The sequence below is a fragment of the Vigna unguiculata genome, chromosome 1 (genome assembly GCF_037176805.1).
Source record: "Vigna unguiculata cultivar grain cowpea cultivar isolate G323 ecotype 2 chromosome 1, ASM3717680v1, whole genome shotgun sequence".
Lineage (NCBI taxonomy): Eukaryota > Viridiplantae > Streptophyta > Magnoliopsida > Fabales > Fabaceae > Vigna > Vigna unguiculata.
This window is the reverse complement of record NC_140792.1, coordinates 36430385-36448174: the sequence shown is the minus strand read 5'-3', so window position 1 is coordinate 36448174 and position 17790 is coordinate 36430385. Positions and strand designations below refer to the sequence as shown.

Below are 17790 nucleotides of genomic sequence, written 5' to 3'. Positions count from 1 at the left end.
AAAAGAAAAATTTAATGATGGGAAGTTGCTTGATGATGGACAATCTCTATCTTGTACTTCTAAGATTTAGTTTTAGACATGTTCCTACAAAACTTAAGTGCTCATATTTTTGCACTATTATTTTGGTAGACTTCAAGATTTAATAATTTATAATATTTTTGTTGATGTTAATTTTTATTGTATATTTTCTTATCATACATATTAATATGTATGATACAAAAAATATGTAATAAATATCAATATCAACAAAAATATTATAAGTTATTAAATTACAAATTAAAACTTGATATAATGTATCAACTTATATTGAACTATGGATTATTTATAATATTATATATTAGAAAAAATGGTTAAAATTGAATTCCGATATATATATATATATATATATATATATATATATATATATATATATATATATATATATATATATATATATATATATATATTAATAAATAAATAAAGGTTAAAGCTTCTAACTAGAACCTTGATCATGCAAAAAATTGTGTTAGGTGTACAAACAAATTTAATATTTATTTTATATAACTTAAATCTATATTTACCTGTATTTTTCTATTATATTTTCTTTTTTCCTTTTAATTTACAAAATTATTATCTCGTTGTAATATGATTTTTATTTTATATGATGGTGAAAATAACTATTCTTGTTTTTGTTTTTTGTGTATAGCTTTTTGTTCTCGATTCATTTGAACATATACTTTGCTGGTTGGATTTGTTATTTTGAGCCAATTCCTTCGAGAAATTGGCTTTCATACGAATCTTTGAAAACATGAAACAAATTAAAAGTAGAAAACAATTTATAAAATGTAATAGTTTTGCTTCGTATTGTTAATCACTTTGACTATACATTTAAATTTAGCACGATAGTGAATTGAAATTAATATTATCATTTTTAAAAACACTTTATGAACAATATTGATATAGTACAATTCGGTTAAAATAGTATAGTCCAAATTAAAATTAATATAGTTTGATTCAAAAATGTAATTAGAAAAAATGTTTGGTTCATAACAGTTGGTTCATATCGTTGTTCGGTTCACTAAATTCAGTTTAGTTTGTTAGAATAAAAGACAATTCAATTCAATTTGTTTGAATAAAATTAACGAAAATTTGTATGAATTAAATATAAAATATGTGACAATAATACTGACTTTGTATGTGGTAATGACACTTGCTTGACATATGACACTGCCATGTGTCATAATGTTGACTTGGATGTGAACAATTTTTTAAAATTTTTTAAAAAATTTAAAAAATAAAAAAAATAACGAAATGACACATGATTGTCGTTGTTCACTTTTGGTTAACAATTTAAATGTCGTCACAAAAAATAATCAAATTGATCATAATTTATATAAATATTTTAACACATAAAAAAAGTCACATCAGATTATAAGAGAAAATTGTCAAAATATCATTGTCCTTCATAAAAATATGACCAAATCGAAGAAAGAGAAACGAAACTTGGGACAAATGATGTCTTTAAGAATAAAAAAAATAATATTCTCTTCCCCCGACCTCTTCACCTTTTATCTACAACTTCCCTATTTTCTTCAGAATTTGCTCATTCCTCGTGCTCATTGGAAGGTGTTGCGCTTTCCTATCACACAAAGGTGTTGTCTTCTTCCGGTGAAGTGTGGGCTGGCTTACGTTTGTGTGATGTCCGAAATTACCCATATCCTCGATTAATCCGGTTGGGCTGAATCCAGCCAAACCCGAATGTTGCTTAGCTCTAGGTGCAGAGCTGAACTTAGGGTTTTGTTGTTTGTTCCTTGGTCTTCTATCAATCCAACACATTTGATCCTTGCATAAACTTGGAAAGCTTAATAATTTAGGAGACAAACATGCTAGTTTATGAAAGCATAAATACAATGTAGGCATACACAAACTTAAACATAAAACATAAACCACAAAAGTGACTAACTCCTAATAAAGCAAATATTATTAAAAAAGTAAAACACCCATGTCACATCATAAAAATAAATAATTATAAATATATTTAAATAATGGTTTAACACATCTCAAGACATCTAATGCATCATCAATATTCTTTGGACAACAATATAAATAATATTAACTACTAAGAATATTTTGTTGTAACGACTAAACATTGATAATGAAGTATGTCAAACAACAAACCCATCTTATTCATCTTTGGATTGATTTATCATCAACCAAAACAAAACCTACTATTTATCACATTTTACCATCACATGTATGTAATCTGGCCAAATATTAATTTTCTTTTGGAACAACCAATATTCGCATGATATACATAAACACTGATGTTTAACATTTTTCACTAACTATGATCATTAACTGCAAAAAGTATTAAACTTGAATATTTTGTTAACTTCTTGATTTAATTTACTCACAAAAAATATTAAACTACCAAAACATTGAATATTTTATTTATACTGAAACTAAATATTTATAGGTATTTATTTTAATACAAAAATTTTATCAGGTTTTTATCTTCTCCCACGCGCATGAACTAACCCCTAAACGGAATCTCTGCCGGCACACTTTAGAGCAAACCACAGCCATTGACGGCCAAAAAAAGGGCCTGGAAAATCAAATTGCCGCTTGCGAAGCCGCCGTCCCGAACCAGATCGCCGCCGTCGCGAGCCACCTACGCAAACACAACCAGATCGGTGTTGCGAGCCACCTCCGCTGCGACGAAACCAGAGCCAGCAGATGTCTCACGAAACCAGGCTGCCACAACGAACCACCACACGTTGACGAAGCCACGCGTTTCAGAACCACTGCGAATCAGATCGACGACGAGGGCACTTTCTGACGCGAAATCCCCATCACTGCGGCGCCGGCCACCACGCAGCCACCTGCGACGAAAAAAGCTGCCCGGAGAAGACGCGAAACCAGACGCGAACACACCTACATTGCGAGAATCCTCCACCTCCGTTCCAAACAGAACCGCAGGCCACCGTGACAGAAATCGATGTCGATTGCGCCAATGCGACAGCCACCACGGTACCTGCAAAAAACCAGACCAGACAGACCCCCGCGAAGCAACCCACCGTCGACGAGAACGCAACTTCAAGAAAGGGTTCAGTCTTCTTCATCGTGATTTGGCCGTGCTCAATGAAGAAGAAGGGTTTGAAATCCAAGCGAGAGACGAAAGGTTAAAGAAATTGGGGATTTAGGGTTCTTTGAAACCCTTGAGAATCAGATTTGGGGATTATCTTGATTAGGGCTGCCAACGTTTGGTGACTTCAAATTCGAAATAGACAACCTAAAAAATACGTTGTTTTTTGGTTGATTCTAAACAAAGCATTCATTCATCTACTATCTACGATCACAGAACTAATGCAGTCTCTCAAGTCACACCATGCTGTTTCATCTTCTCTTTTCAATCATGTCTCTTATCAGTCTATGACATTCTTCCTCTCTTTCTCAACCAAAAGTCGTTGCCTACACTTCAACGAAACCACTTCAATAATTGATTACCTGAATTCCGACTTGCAGTTCTCCAGAACCCAATCCCTTTATGTCTCCAAACGTGTTTCAGGGTTCAGATTCCCTCAAAACCCCTTATTAGTGCTCACTTTCTTCAAACAAATAGGCTTTTCCCAAAGCCAGATTCTCTCCCTGATTCGTCAAAGACCCCAGATACTGTTTACAAACGTTGAGAAAATCTTGAGACCCAAAATTCAGCTCTTTCAGATGTCTGGATTCCAGGGTTACGAGTTATGCAGCTTCATTTCAAAGAATCCCTCCATTTTGACTCATAGCTTGAAGAAAACATTGGTCCCCTCAGTTGAAGCTATTAGGAAAATTGTCTACGACCAGAAAGATTTTATTCTTGTTTTGCACAGATGTGGCTGGATACTCCCAAAGTACAAAAGAATTATGGAGAATGTCGTCTTCTTGGAGAGTTGTGGCATTCTTTGGACTCATCTTTCATTGCTACTCAAACTTCATCCAAGGCTTTTCGTTGCACAGCGGTCTACTATTGAAAACAATGTTTCTCGAGCTGTAGACTTGGGTTTCCGTGAAAATTCAAGAATGCTTGTCCATGCAATTCATACATTAAGTTGTTTGAGCGATAAAACATTTGAGAGAAAGTTGAAACTAATTAATTGTTTTGGTTTTTCGAAGGATGAGGGCCTGCAAATGTTCAAGAGAACCCCGACTTTGTTTAGAACATCAGAGAAGAAGTTGAAAGTTGGAATGAAATTCTTCTTGCATACAGTTATGCTGCCCAAGTCAGTCCTTATTCACCAGCCTAAGATTTTAATGTACAGCATGGAGGATCGCGTGCTTCCTCGATATAAAGTCTTCCAACTGTTGAAATCAAAAAATCTCTGCAAGAAAGTCCCCAGTTATATTCATGTGTTGTGCTTGTCTGAGGAGATGTTCTTGGACAAGTATATATCACAGTTCAGAGAAAATGCAGAGGAGTTATTAGTAGCATACAAGGGTCATTATCTGGAGGCATAACCATACCTTCAATTCTGTTTTTTCACTCTTCCGCAGGGTTCTAATACTGAAATTATTTAGATAGTGTTGTGCATAACCATGGAATGTCTCATTGTAGTAATGAAGATGGCTCGTTTATTGTATCTGTTTATTGATTATGCATCTTTCTTTCCCATGGTAATTTGGTGGTCATAAGAACCTTGGAAGATCCACACGAAAATAAGCAATCCACTTTGACTGCTCCTTTAAAGAGGTATGCAGAGTATACTTTTCTTGATCTTGTTGACTTGTTCCCCAACTGGGATATGCTCCAACGTTGAATTGTAAAATTAGCCTGTATTCATCTTCGAGCACCCTTGTTTAGCTTTTAAATCGTTGAGCATTAATTAGTCAAATTTGTATGTGCCTCAGTAGGATTGATATCGAGTTTCCTTTTACTCCCTTCCACCTTCTACTATTAAGAGAGAAAAAATCAAGAAGAACGTGGGTTGCATTAGTAAATCTTAGGTGGTACTTGAAAGTTGAAACCATTGAGACATTATTATGCTGCTTTATTGTCAACGTTTAAGACTGCTTTTTTTTAATGGCTTTTCAATGAGGGACTAAAGGTATGCATCACTGCTTTCACTTGTTTATCACTGGAATATATTTGGTAGTATTTGAACTAAGCTAAAAAATGCCAAAATATAATCCCTTCAACTGCAGCTGCAACAAATCTTCTTACAATCTCTTTCACTTACAAGATGGACCATTCTTTGCTGTGACAGTTTCATCTTGTCACCTTGCAGTGGCCCTCCAGCCCCGTCTTATGATGTCCTGACTCAATAGCTAAACCTGAAAACAATCAAAGAAGAGTTCATATTTTGTATATTAATTCTGATGCATTATCTTTGAAGGTCCGTCTCATGATATTTTGTATCACTCTTCTGCAGGGTTGTTATATTATAATAGATAAATATTACAATAGACAACATATGTGTATAAGGACACACATTAAAAGAAATAATTATCTATTTATTTTAAAAATCAAATAATTTTAAAAATAATCTTTAGAAATACATACCGTGGGTTAAATCGATTCAATATAGAATTCGAGCATTTTAGAGATTTGTATGAAGATTTTAAATTTAAAAAACTAATAATACTATTTAAGAACTAAAATAATAATTTATTAGATATTAAAGGTTAGAGTTGAAATATATTTTTATTTTTACGGTAAATCAGTCTAATAATAAATCAAATGAATAAAATAATTATTCAGAGAAGTAATACTTTAAACATAATATATTCTTTAATAATTTATTAAATGACCAACTAATTATAAATTCTAAAATTATAAATTTAATATAATAATAAAACAAATAAAAAAATATTACTTCTCTAAATATAGGGAGCCCATTAACTATAATACAGTAACATTCGCAAGAAATTTTTTTTCTTCTAGTCTCTAAAATACGCCATTTCAAAGTATAGTTTATTGTTAACTCTACTTGGTTACATAGTGAACTAATTTTCAAGTCTTTTATTAATGGTGGTAAATTCAAAACCCCATTACCATTATGAAAAAGCAGATAAGTTCTTGCATGTGATTGTTAGGTTTAATAAAGTAGTTTCGAACCTTAGTGTAGTCAAAGTTCTCTCTAATAACAACCGTCCCACCTTAAAAAAACACTTACGGGAATCAGAAAAGCTGGTACAGTATTTTGAATTTGAGTCAAAATAACTGGTTCTAGAAGTGTCAAGTTTGGTACATAATGGTTTGTTTTCTAAAAGATGGTGGTAGTGACATAAATCAGCGGTGGAACCGGGAAGAGTAAATGGTATAAGAAAGAAGAAATCTTTGGCGTGAGTTGAAAATTAGAACTTTGTTTCTTTCGAGCTGCATGACTTGGACTCGCTTTCCCCCCCTCTCTTTCTGTCTTTTGTGAAAGAACATGACAACGTTAAACTATCTATTAACTGAGATAAATGTGGAAGCAATACTCAACCAGCAACGTTAGATTGAGATAAATTTAACTACGGTTGATACACTACACCATGAACATGCAAAAATAAAATTCCAGAAACATATTCGTTTTAATGTTTGGTATGGTAGGAGCCACTTACATTCTGGCTCTCTGATTGTAATTTAAAATTCAACAAGTGCGATGAGTTGTTTAATTTCCACATAAAGACACACGAATAATAATTACCCATAACCACATAAGCATCTTATATATATGGGAATGACGTGATTCTTGCAAGCTGCAACTGAAACTTTTGTTTATTTCGCCAATTCTGAAGAAGGGTCCTCTTGGAATCTGATACCATCTAGCTGCTCCATGGAAAACTCTCATGTTTGTGAGGGTGGGAGAGGAAGATACTGATTTTTGATGAAAGAGATAAATGTTAATGTTTATTTTTTTTGCTTTTTATTATGATAATAACAGATAATTAAAACAGCAGTATACAATACTAACCATAGAATTATCAAGTACTTAAAGAAAATCTCTTCCTTTTATTTTATTTCCTTGAGAAGATTAGGACTAAGCCGTCAACTTTGGCCATGGTTCAATGTTACTGTATATACATCAGTACTTGGTTGTTTTGGAGTTTGACACCATTATATTCCGTGGAAAATTAGAAAAAGCTCTTCTTAATCGCTGTTCAGAATCTTAACTGGATAGCTCCTACGAAAAACAATTAGTCCTCATACACATACCTATTCAAAACATGTCACTATTTCTTTCTTATTTTAGTTCATAATCTTCCATTTACACCCTCATAACACACTATAAAACAAGTTACACTAACTCAACTTATAATCATTTGAGCTTAACCAAGTTTGTCGAGAAACCATATACCTTGCATCGAACACTTTTCAAACCAACCTGCATCATGGAACAGGAACTCATCATGTTCAAAGGTTCATGGAAAGGCAACAAGAGTTGCTTCAAGTGAAGCTGGATATGATCCGAGGATGAGGTGGCGTGCTGCTAATCCAGCAGTAGAGACCACACGCGCTTGGAAGGGACAACATGGTCGTGCGGCGAACTCAGATAACACCTCACTTGATAACGATGAAACTTTCAACAGTTTCATTCGACGTGCCAAGGGTAAACTTAGAACCGTGTCCCACATCGGTCGGGAGCAGAGCAACGTTACACCTGTACCACTACGAGATGATGACGAGGCTAATGCTAGGGATAACCTAAACGACCAGTTTTCGAATTTTATCAAGAGTTCGAAGAAGAAGTTGAGAAGTACATCAAGCATGAGGAAGCATGGTTCCTTCAACAGACGGTGACCATTGATAAACCAGGGAACCTCAAAGAGAGTGATTTGACATGTGGGTCCATCCAATATTCTGTTATATATACTGCATGAAAATAAGATCCTAAGCCATGCAAGCATTATTATACTTTACATTTTTTTCTATTTCAAGCACAGTAAATGTGAAATGTTTATTTGGGGGGAATAATTTCGACTGGTTTATTGTTTGTTTGTAAGAAATTAATATACATTGATGTTTTGTCTTTAATGAAAGGTTTCTGATTAATCTGTAGTGTTTTTATTGAAAGAATAATTAATATCAGTTTATTAACAGGAAGGATCAGAGGGCAGCTATATATAGGAAATGACTCAATGAACATACATACCTGCATTAGACCCAACACCTCTACTTCTTCACCGACTTTAATGACGCCTTGTTCAACACGGCCAGTGGCAACTGTTCCACGTCCCTTCATCACAAATGAAAAATATAAAGCAGCTGAAATGATGGAAACCATTGCCCCCATATTTATTTATGTCCATACAATCCAATATATGTAATGAAACAAATGCAGATTTTGAGAGAACTAAGTGTTGAAAATAGAAATTTTGATATTCTCTTTAAGGGAATAAAAACAATTATATGAGACAACAGTTTTTAAAGCACTATGTTAAGATTTAAATTACCACTGCGTCATATCATTACAAAGAGCAAGGCCGTAACAAATGCTACCTCCTTTCCTTTTTTATTCTTCAAAAACCCTAGACCGAATTAAGAATTTGAAATTTAAGATTTTGAAATTTTATCCTTCACCTAACTAGAGATTTAGAAGAACAAGAAAGAATTTGTTAAAGTGACCATAGTTACAAAGATGACCGGTATTATAAACATCTATTCCACATATGCTCCAGTGTTCATAATCCCATCTGCTTATGATGTTAAGCACATCAATAATTGCTGTAGTTTGAGTGAACTGAAGGAGCATATAAGGAATTTAAAGCAATTTTAACGTAAACAGAATAATAATAAATAGTACTTCTTAAACAGTGTCGTTACCTAAACGGTGTTTATACTGGAGCAGATGGAAAGTGATAGAACATGATAAAAACACAAGACTTACATTACAAATTGTAACAATTTTATAACTGAGGCCATCTTTACTTCAATGAATCTGCTTTCTTCAAAAATTAACCCAAAAAATAAAGTTCAGGTCCTTTTACCTGAATTGAGAACACATCTTCAATTGGCATTAGGAAGGGCTTGTCAAGTTGGTGAACAGGGTCAGGAATGTATGCATCTACAACATCCATTAATTTTAGAATGGCCTGTCTTCCAATCTCGTCATTTGTACCCTGTAAAGCAGACAACGCTGAACCTCTAATGATCAGGATTTCATCCCCAGGGAACTTGTGGAAGCTCAGTAGCTCTGCAAAAAACATTATCATAAAAACATATTTTAGCAAACACAAAGATTACAGAAACTTAAGCAGGTTTATTCATTTTCTGAGCATGGACAAGAGAAGAGAAGCCTTAGAGAAACACCCTACCACGTAACTCCATTTCTACAAGCTCTAACAACTCTGGATCATCAACAGCATCAACTTTATTTAGAAAGCAAACAAGAGATGGCACACCAACCTGCATAATACATTTAACGATAAAATATGTCAATCTAGAAGTAAGGAGAAAGGTGTAGACGTTCTAGGTATATATATACAAACCACATCAGTAGAATACCTACTTGGCGAGCAAGAAGAATGTGCTCCTTGGTTTGAGGCATTGGTCCATCAGGTGCAGATACAACAAGTATACCACCATCTATCTGGGCAGCTCCCGTAATTATATTCTGAAAAAAAAACAGACAATTATAAAGCATACAGTGAACAAGAATTAATTTGTTATTTAAACTAAATAAAACCATTAGATAAACCATCTAGTAAGTACATCAAGGCAAGCTGGAATGCTAAACCCACCAGCATTCATGGAAAATAGGAATCTGACAAATGCAGTTGTTGCCAATATACAGTGTAATCAATACCTATAAAATATATTTTGTTACAAACTAATCTACTTCCAAATTCCTAGCATAAATTTTCCATCTCATTTTGAAAAGAAGGTCAGGCTACACAAGCACTAAAATATGCTAAATTCCACAATTAACTATTATACAAGGTAAAATTGCTTAAATTTGTTCGCCACAACTTAGCCACCCAGCTTCCGTTAGGCAATTGATAACTCCAATAAAAAAAAAACATTCTTAGAGAAACTAAACCAAATTTGAAAGCTTACTTTAACATAATCCGCGTGTCCAGGGCAGTCCACATGCGCATAATGTCGTTTTGCAGTCTCATACTCCACATGAGCCTGAAAACCGAAATATAGAGCAAGCATACATATCAACAGAAAACAACACAATCGATTGCAAGACCAAAAGAGTGCGATTCCATACCGTTGCAATGGTGATTCCTCTCTTCTTCTCTTCAGGAGCCTTGTCAATTTCATCAAAGGCCACAGCCTTAGCCTTCCCTTCATCCGCAAGCACCTGATCAAACCTAATTGAGTAATAAACACCAAAACATCCACCTCAACACACATTTAAACAAAGAGTGAATCAAGACCTTGGTGATTGCCGCAGTTAGCGTGGTCTTCCCATGATCCACGTGTCCAATAGTTCCGACATTAACGTGAGGCTTCCTGCAAAGTCAAACAATACGATGAACAAAACAAGTAAAAGACATACTAATAACGATTACTGTTACTTGTATATTTTAAATTTTGCGACGAAAAAGAGAAAGCGAGAGTGTTACGTTCTGGTGAAAGTTGCCATGGATCTCCACCATGGATTGGAATTGAAAGAATAGAAGGAGGTGGAGGTGGAGTCATTGGGAGTAGAGAGAGGAGAACGAGATACGGAAGAGTGGATTTGAGAGGCTAAGGGGAAGAGGCGGCGAGAAGTGGAAGAGGAGTGTCTGAGAAGAAGAGTGGCCATTGAAGAAGTGATGAGGAGAATGAAAATCCCTAACTATGGAGTACAGAGGCGAGGGTTTTAGGAGAAGGAAGACAAAAGCGAAGAGCAGTGAGTGCGAAGAGCGAGGGTTTTAGAATGGGCGCCCGACACCGACCCGTCATATTCGTGCGGCCCAATTCGAGCACTCTCATAATGTTTCGGAGCACATACATACTTCTTTTTTTCTGTTACAAATGTTTTTTTCTTCTTGCTCCGACAGAAAATATTTGAAGTGATTTTTATCTTATTGACTTAATTTAAAGTTTTAGATAAATGAATTAATTCGTGTCTGGTTTAACTTATTTAGTTAAATGGTATCTTTTGGTAAATTTTAGGTATATTTTATGAGAAATAATTCTGTTCGAGGTAGAAAAAATTATATATTAGGACAGGGTTATTCTGGTTCAAAAACTGACCATTTTTCTCTTTATTTTATTTTTTTTATGAAAATGCATTAACTTGTGATAAGTATAAATAAAATGAATAAATAAATTAAAAGATAATTTATGTAATATAGGTTTTACTTGTTTGTTTAGTATAGATGCTTTATATTCAACTTTTTTCATTTTGAGTCAACTCTAATTTTCTTTTCTTATTTTTTAAACGAATGTATAGATAGGAGTTTTATACTTTTAGTCGGTATTTCCTCTTTTGAATTTTTAAACGAATGTATATAATTGTTTCTTTGCTTAAAATCATTTGCTTTTGTCGATGAAATCATATAAAATAGTTACGTATTGTTGCTCTTTTGTAAGAAATAAAATATTTTCGATTTTAATGTTGTGATACTTTTCAATTAAATTTGTTTTTTAAGAAACTTTTAAAGGACAATGTTCTCTTTGCATCTTTTACTCCTTATCAATCTTTATTAGTATACTTTGACTTCAATTGAAGGGAGCCTAATGGTTGATTGGATGATTCAATTTCTATTTTAAACTCTCCATTGGTTGATGGAAATATCATGGTGAAAGAAAAAAGAAAAATTTAATGATGGGAAGTTGCTTGATGATGGACAATCTCTATCTTGTACTTCTAAGATTTAGTTTTAGACATGTTCCTACAAAACTTAAGTGCTCATATTTTTGCACTATTATTTTGGTAGACTTCAAGATTTAATAATTTATAATATTTTTGTTGATGTTAATTTTTATTGTATATTTTCTTATCATACATATTAATATGTATGATACAAAAAATATGTAATAAATATCAATATCAACAAAAATATTATAAGTTATTAAATTACAAATTAAAACTTGATATAATGTATCAACTTATATTGAACTATGGATTATTTATAATATTATATATTAGAAAAAATGGTTAAAATTGAATTCGGATATATATATATATATATATATATATATATATATATATATATATATATATATATATATATATATATATATTAATAAATAAATAAAGGTTAAAGATTCTAACTAGAACCTTGATCATGCAAAAAATTGTGTTAGGTGTACAAACATATTTAATATTTATTTTATATAACTTAAATCTATATTTACCTGTATTTTTCTATTATATTTTCTTTTTTCCTTTTAATTTACAAAATTATTATCTCGTTTTAATATGATTTTTATTTTATATGATGGTGAAAATAACTATTCTTGTTTTTGTTTTTTGTGTATAGCTTTTTGTTCTCGATTCATTTGAACATATACTTTGCTGGTTGGATTTGTTATTTTGAGCCAATTCCTTCGAGAAATTGACTTTCATACGAATCTTTGAAAACATGAAACAAATTAAAAGTAGAAAACAATTTATAAAATGTAATAGTTTTGCTTCGTATTGTCAATCATTTAAATTTAGCACGACAGTGAATTGAAATTAATATTATCATTTTTAAAAACACTTTATGAACAATATTGATATAGTACAATTCGGTTAAAATAGTATAGTCCAAATTAAAATTAATATAGTTTGATTCAAAAGTGTAATTAGAAAAAATGTTTGGTTCATAACAGTTGGTTCATATCGTTGTTCGGTTCACTAAATTCAGTTTAGTTTGTTAGAATAAAAGACAATTCAATTCAATTTGTTTGAATAAAATTAACGAAAATTTGTATGAATTAAACATAAAATATGTGACAATAATACTGACTTTGTATGTGGTAATGACACTTGCTTGACATATGACACTGCCATGTGTCATAATGTTGACTTGGATGTGAACAATTTTTTAAAATTTTTTAAAAAATTTAAAAAATAAAAAAAAAATCACGAAATGACACATGATTGTCGTTGTTCACTTTTGGTTAACAATTTAAATGTCGTCACAAAAAATAATCAAATTGATCATAATTTATACAAATTAATATTTTTTTAACCTAAAAAAATAAAATGATATTTTAACACATAAAAAAAGTCACATCAGATTATAAGAGAAAATTGTCAAAATATCATTGTCCTTCATAAAAATATGACCAAATCGAAGAAAGAGAAACGAAACTTGGGACAAATGATGTCTTTAAAAATAAAAAAAATAATATTCTTTTCCCCCGACCTCTTCACCTTTTATCTACAACTTCCCTCTTTTCTTCAGAATTTGCTCATTCCTCGTGCTCGTTGGAAGGTGTTGCGCTTTCCTATCACACAAAGGTGTTGTCTTCTTCCGGTGAAGTGTGGGCTGGCTTACGTTTGTGTGATGTCCTAAATTACCCATATCCTCGATTAATCCGGTTGGGCTGAATCCAGCCAAACCCGAATGTTGCTTAGCTCTAGGTGCAGAGCTGAACTTAGGGTTTTGTTGTTTGTTCCTTGGTCTTCTATCAATCCAACACATTTGATCCTTGCATAAACTTGGAAAGCTTAATAATTTAGGAGACAAACATGCTAGTTTATGAAAGCATAAATACAATGTAGGCATACACAAACTTAAACATAAAACATAAACCACAAAAGTGACTAACTCCTAATAAAGCAAATATTATTAAAAAAGTAAAACACCCATGTCACATCATAAAAATAAATAATTATAAATATATTTAAATAATGGTTTAACACATCTCAAGACATCTAATGCATCATCAATATTCTTTGGACAACAATATAAATAATATTAACTACTAAGAATATTTTGTTGTAACGACTAAACATTGATAATGAAGTATGTCAAACAACAAACCCATCTTATTCATCTTTGGATTGATTTATCATCAACCAAAACAAAACCTTCTAATTATCACATTTTACCATCACATGTATGTAATCTGGCCAAATATTAATTTTCTTTTGGAACAACCAATATTCGCATGATATACATAAACACTGATGTTTAACATTTTTCACTAACTATGATCATTAACTGCAAAAAGTATTAAACTTGAATATTTTGTTAACTTCTTGATTTAATTTACTCACAAAACATATTAAACTACCAAAACATTGAATATTTTATTTATACTGAAACTAAATATTTATAGGTATTTATTTTAATACAAAAATTTTATCAGGTTTTTATCTTCTCCCACGCGCATGAACTAACCCCTAAACGGAATCTCTGCCGGCACACTTTAGAGCAAACCACAGCCATTGACGGCCAAAAAAAGGGCCTGGAAAATCAAATTGTCGCTTTCGAAGCCGCCGTCCCGAACCAGATCGCCGCCGTCGCGAGCCACCTACGCGAACACAACTAGATTGGTGTTGCGAGCCACCTCCGCTGCGACGAAACCAGAGCCAGCAGATGTCTCGCGAAACCAGGCTGCCACGACGAACCACCACACGTTGACGAAGCCACGCGTTGCAGAACCACTGCGAATCAGATCGATGACGAGGGCACTTTCTGACGCGAAATCCCCATCATTGCGGCGCCGGCCACCACGCAGCCACCTGCAATGAAAAAAGCTGCCCGGAGAAGACGCGAAACCAGACGCGAACACACCTACTTTGCGAGAATCCTCCACCTCCGTTCCAAACAGATCCGCAGGCCACCGTGACAGAAATCGATGTCGATTGCACCAATGCGACAGCCACCACGGTACCTGCAAAAAACCAGACCAGAAAGACCCCCGTGAAGCAACCCACCGTCGACGAGAACGCAACTTCAAGAAAGGGTTCAGTCTTCTTCATCGTGATTTGGCCGTGCTCAATGAAGAAGAAGGGTTTGAAATCCAATCGAGAGACGAAAGGTTAAAGAAATTGGGGATTTAGGGTTCTTCGAAACCCTTGAGAATCAGATTTGGGGATTATCTTGATTAGGGCTGCCAACGTTTGGTGACTTCAAATTTGAAATAGACAACCTAAAAAATACGTTGTTTTTTGGTTGATTCTAAACAAAGCATTCATTCATCTACGATCTACGATCATAGAACTAATGCAGTCTCTCAAGTCACACCATGCTGTTTCATCTTCTCTTTTCAATCAATTCTCTTATCAGTCTATGACATTCTTCCTCTCTTTCTCAACCAAAAGTCGTTGCCTACACTTCAACGAAACCACTTCAATAATTGATTACCTGAATTCCGACTTGCAGTTCTCCAGAACCCAATCCCTTTATGTCTCCAAACGTGTTTCAGGGTGCAGATTCCCTCAAAACCCCTTATCAGTGCTCACTTTCTTCAAACAAATAGGCTTTTCCCAAAGCCAGATTCTCTCCCTGATTCGTCAAAGACCCCAGATACTGTTTACAAACGTTGAGAAAATCTTGAGACCCAAAATTCAGCTCTTTCAGATGTCTGGATTCCAGGGTTACGAGTTATGCAGCTTCATTTCAAAGAATCCCTCCATTTTGACTCATAGCTTGAAGAAAACATTGGTCCCCTCAGTTGAAGCTATTAGGAAAATTGTCTACGACCAGAAAGATTTTATTCTTGTTTTGCACAGATGTGGCTGGATACTCCCAAAGTACAAAAGAATTATGGAGAATGTCGTCTTCTTGGAGAGTTGTGGCATTCTTGGGACTCATCTTTCATTGCTACTCAAACTTCATCCAAGGCTTTTCGTTGCACAGCGGTCTACTATTGAAAACAATGTTTCTCGAGCTGTAGACTTGGGTTTCCGTGAAAATTCAAGAATGCTTGTCCATGCAATTCATACATTAAGTTGTTTGAGCGATCAAACATTTGAGAGAAAGTTGAAACTAATTAATTGTTTTGGTTTTTCGAAGGATGAGGGCCTGCAAATGTTCAAGAGAACCCCGACTTTGTTTAGAACATCAGAGAAGAAGTTGAAAGTTGGAATGAAATTCTTCTTGCATACAGTTATGCTGCCCAAGTCAGTCCTTATTCACCAGCCTAAGATTTTAATGTACAGCATGGAGGATCGCGTGCTTCCTCGATATAAAGTCTTCCAACTGTTGAAATCAAAAAATCTCTGCAAGAAAGTCCCCAGTTATATTCATGTGCTGTGCTTGTCTGAGGAGATGTTCTTGGACAAGTATATATCACAGTTCAGAGAAAATGCAGAGGAGTTATTAGTAGCATACAAGGGTCATTATCTGGAGGCATAACCATACCTTCAATTCTGTTTTTTCACTCTTCCACAGGGTTCTAATACTGAAATTATTTAGATAGTGTTGTGCATAACCATGGAATGTCTCATTGTAGTAATGAAGATGGCTCGTTTATTGTATCTGTTTATTGATTATGCATCTTTCTTTCCCATGGTAATTTGGTGGTCATAAGAACCTTGGAAGATCCACACGAAAATAAGCAGTCCACTTTGACTGCTCCTTTAAAGAGGTATGCAGGGTATACTTTTCTTGATCTTGTTGACTTGTTCCCCAACTGGGATATGCTCCAACGTTGAATTGTAAAATTAGCCTGTATTCATCTTCCAGCACCCTTGTTTAGCTTTTAAATCGCTGAGCATTAATTAGACTGTTTCTATGTTGTGAATTATGTAAGTTAATTTGATTAGTCAAATTTGTATGTGCCTAAGTAGGATTGATATCGAGTTTCCTTTTACTCCCTTCCACCTTCTACTATTAAGAGAGAAAAAATCAAGAAGAACGTGGGTTGCATTAGTAAATCTTAGGTGGTACTTGAAAGTTGAAACCATTGAGACATTATTATGCTGCTTTATTGTCAACGTTTAAGACTGCTTTTTTTTAATGGCTTTTCAATGAGGGACTAAAGGTATGCATCACTGCTTTCACTTGTTTATCACTGGAATATATTTGGTAGTATTTGAACTAAGCTAAAAAATGCCAAAATATAATCCCTTCAACTGCAGCTGCAACAAATCTTCTTACAATCTCTTTCCCTTACAAGATGGACCATTCTTTGCTGTGACAGTTTCATCTTGTCACCTTGCTGTGGCCCTCCAGCCCCGTCTTATGATTTCCTGACTCAACAGCTGAACCTGAAAACAGTCAAAGAAGAGTTCATATTTTGTATATTATGTCTGATGCATTATCTTTGAAGGTCCGTCTCATGATATTTTGTATCACTCTTCTGCAGGGTTGTTATATTATAATAGATAAATATTACAATAGACAACATATGTGTATAAGGACACACATTAAAAGAAATAATTATGTATTTATTTTAAAAATCAAATAATTTTAAAAATAATCTTTAGAAATACATACCGTGGGTTAAATCGATTCAATATAGAATTCGAGCATTTTAGAGATTTGTATGAAGATTTTAAATTTAAAAAACTAATAATACTATTTAAGAACTAAAATAATAATTTATTAGATATTAAAGGTTATAGTTGAAATATATTTTTATTTTTACGGTAAATCAGTTTAATAATAAATCAAATGAATAAAATAATTATTCAGAGAAGTAATACTTTAAACATAATATATTCTTTAATAATTTATTAAATGACCAACTAATTATAAATTCTAAAATTATAAATTTAATATAATAATAAAACAAAAAAAAATATTACTTCTCTAAATATAGGGAGCCCATTAACTATAATACAGTAACATTCGCAAGAAATTTTTTTTCTTCTAGTCTCTAAAATACGCCATTTCAAAGTATAGTTTATTGTTAACTCTACTTGGTTACATAGTGAACTAATTTTCAAGTCTTTTATTAATGGTGGTAAATTCAAAACCCCATTACCATTATGAAAAAGCAGATAAGTTCTTGCATGTGAT

General features: G+C 33.4%; 3 protein-coding genes across 3 annotated transcripts; 2 read left to right on the top strand and 1 right to left on the bottom strand.

Moving 5' to 3' along the window:
- Positions 1-3345: 3345 nt before the first annotated feature.
- On the top strand, positions 3346-4479 carry LOC114172013 (uncharacterized). The gene has a single exon (XM_028056753.1). It carries the CDS (start codon positions 3346-3348, stop codon positions 4477-4479), a length of 1134 nt encoding a protein of 377 aa, XP_027912554.1.
- Positions 4480-7262: 2783 nt separating this feature from the next.
- On the bottom strand, positions 7263-10700 carry LOC114172014 (elongation factor Tu, mitochondrial-like). Its single transcript, XM_085666754.1, has 10 exons — positions 10519-10700; positions 10330-10405; positions 10161-10253; positions 10001-10075; positions 9453-9557; positions 9259-9349; positions 8932-9137; positions 8097-8180; positions 7381-7728; positions 7263-7328 (listed from the first exon to the last, which is right to left on the bottom strand). Exons 1-10 carry the CDS (start codon positions 10698-10700, stop codon positions 7263-7265), a joined length of 1326 nt encoding a protein of 441 aa, XP_085522880.1.
- Positions 10701-15048: 4348 nt separating this feature from the next.
- LOC146888927 (uncharacterized) lies at positions 15049-16182 on the top strand. Its single transcript, XM_085670769.1, has one exon. The coding sequence runs from the start codon at positions 15049-15051 to the stop codon at positions 16180-16182; it is 1134 nt and encodes a 377-aa protein (XP_085526895.1).
- Positions 16183-17790: the final 1608 nt, after the last annotated feature.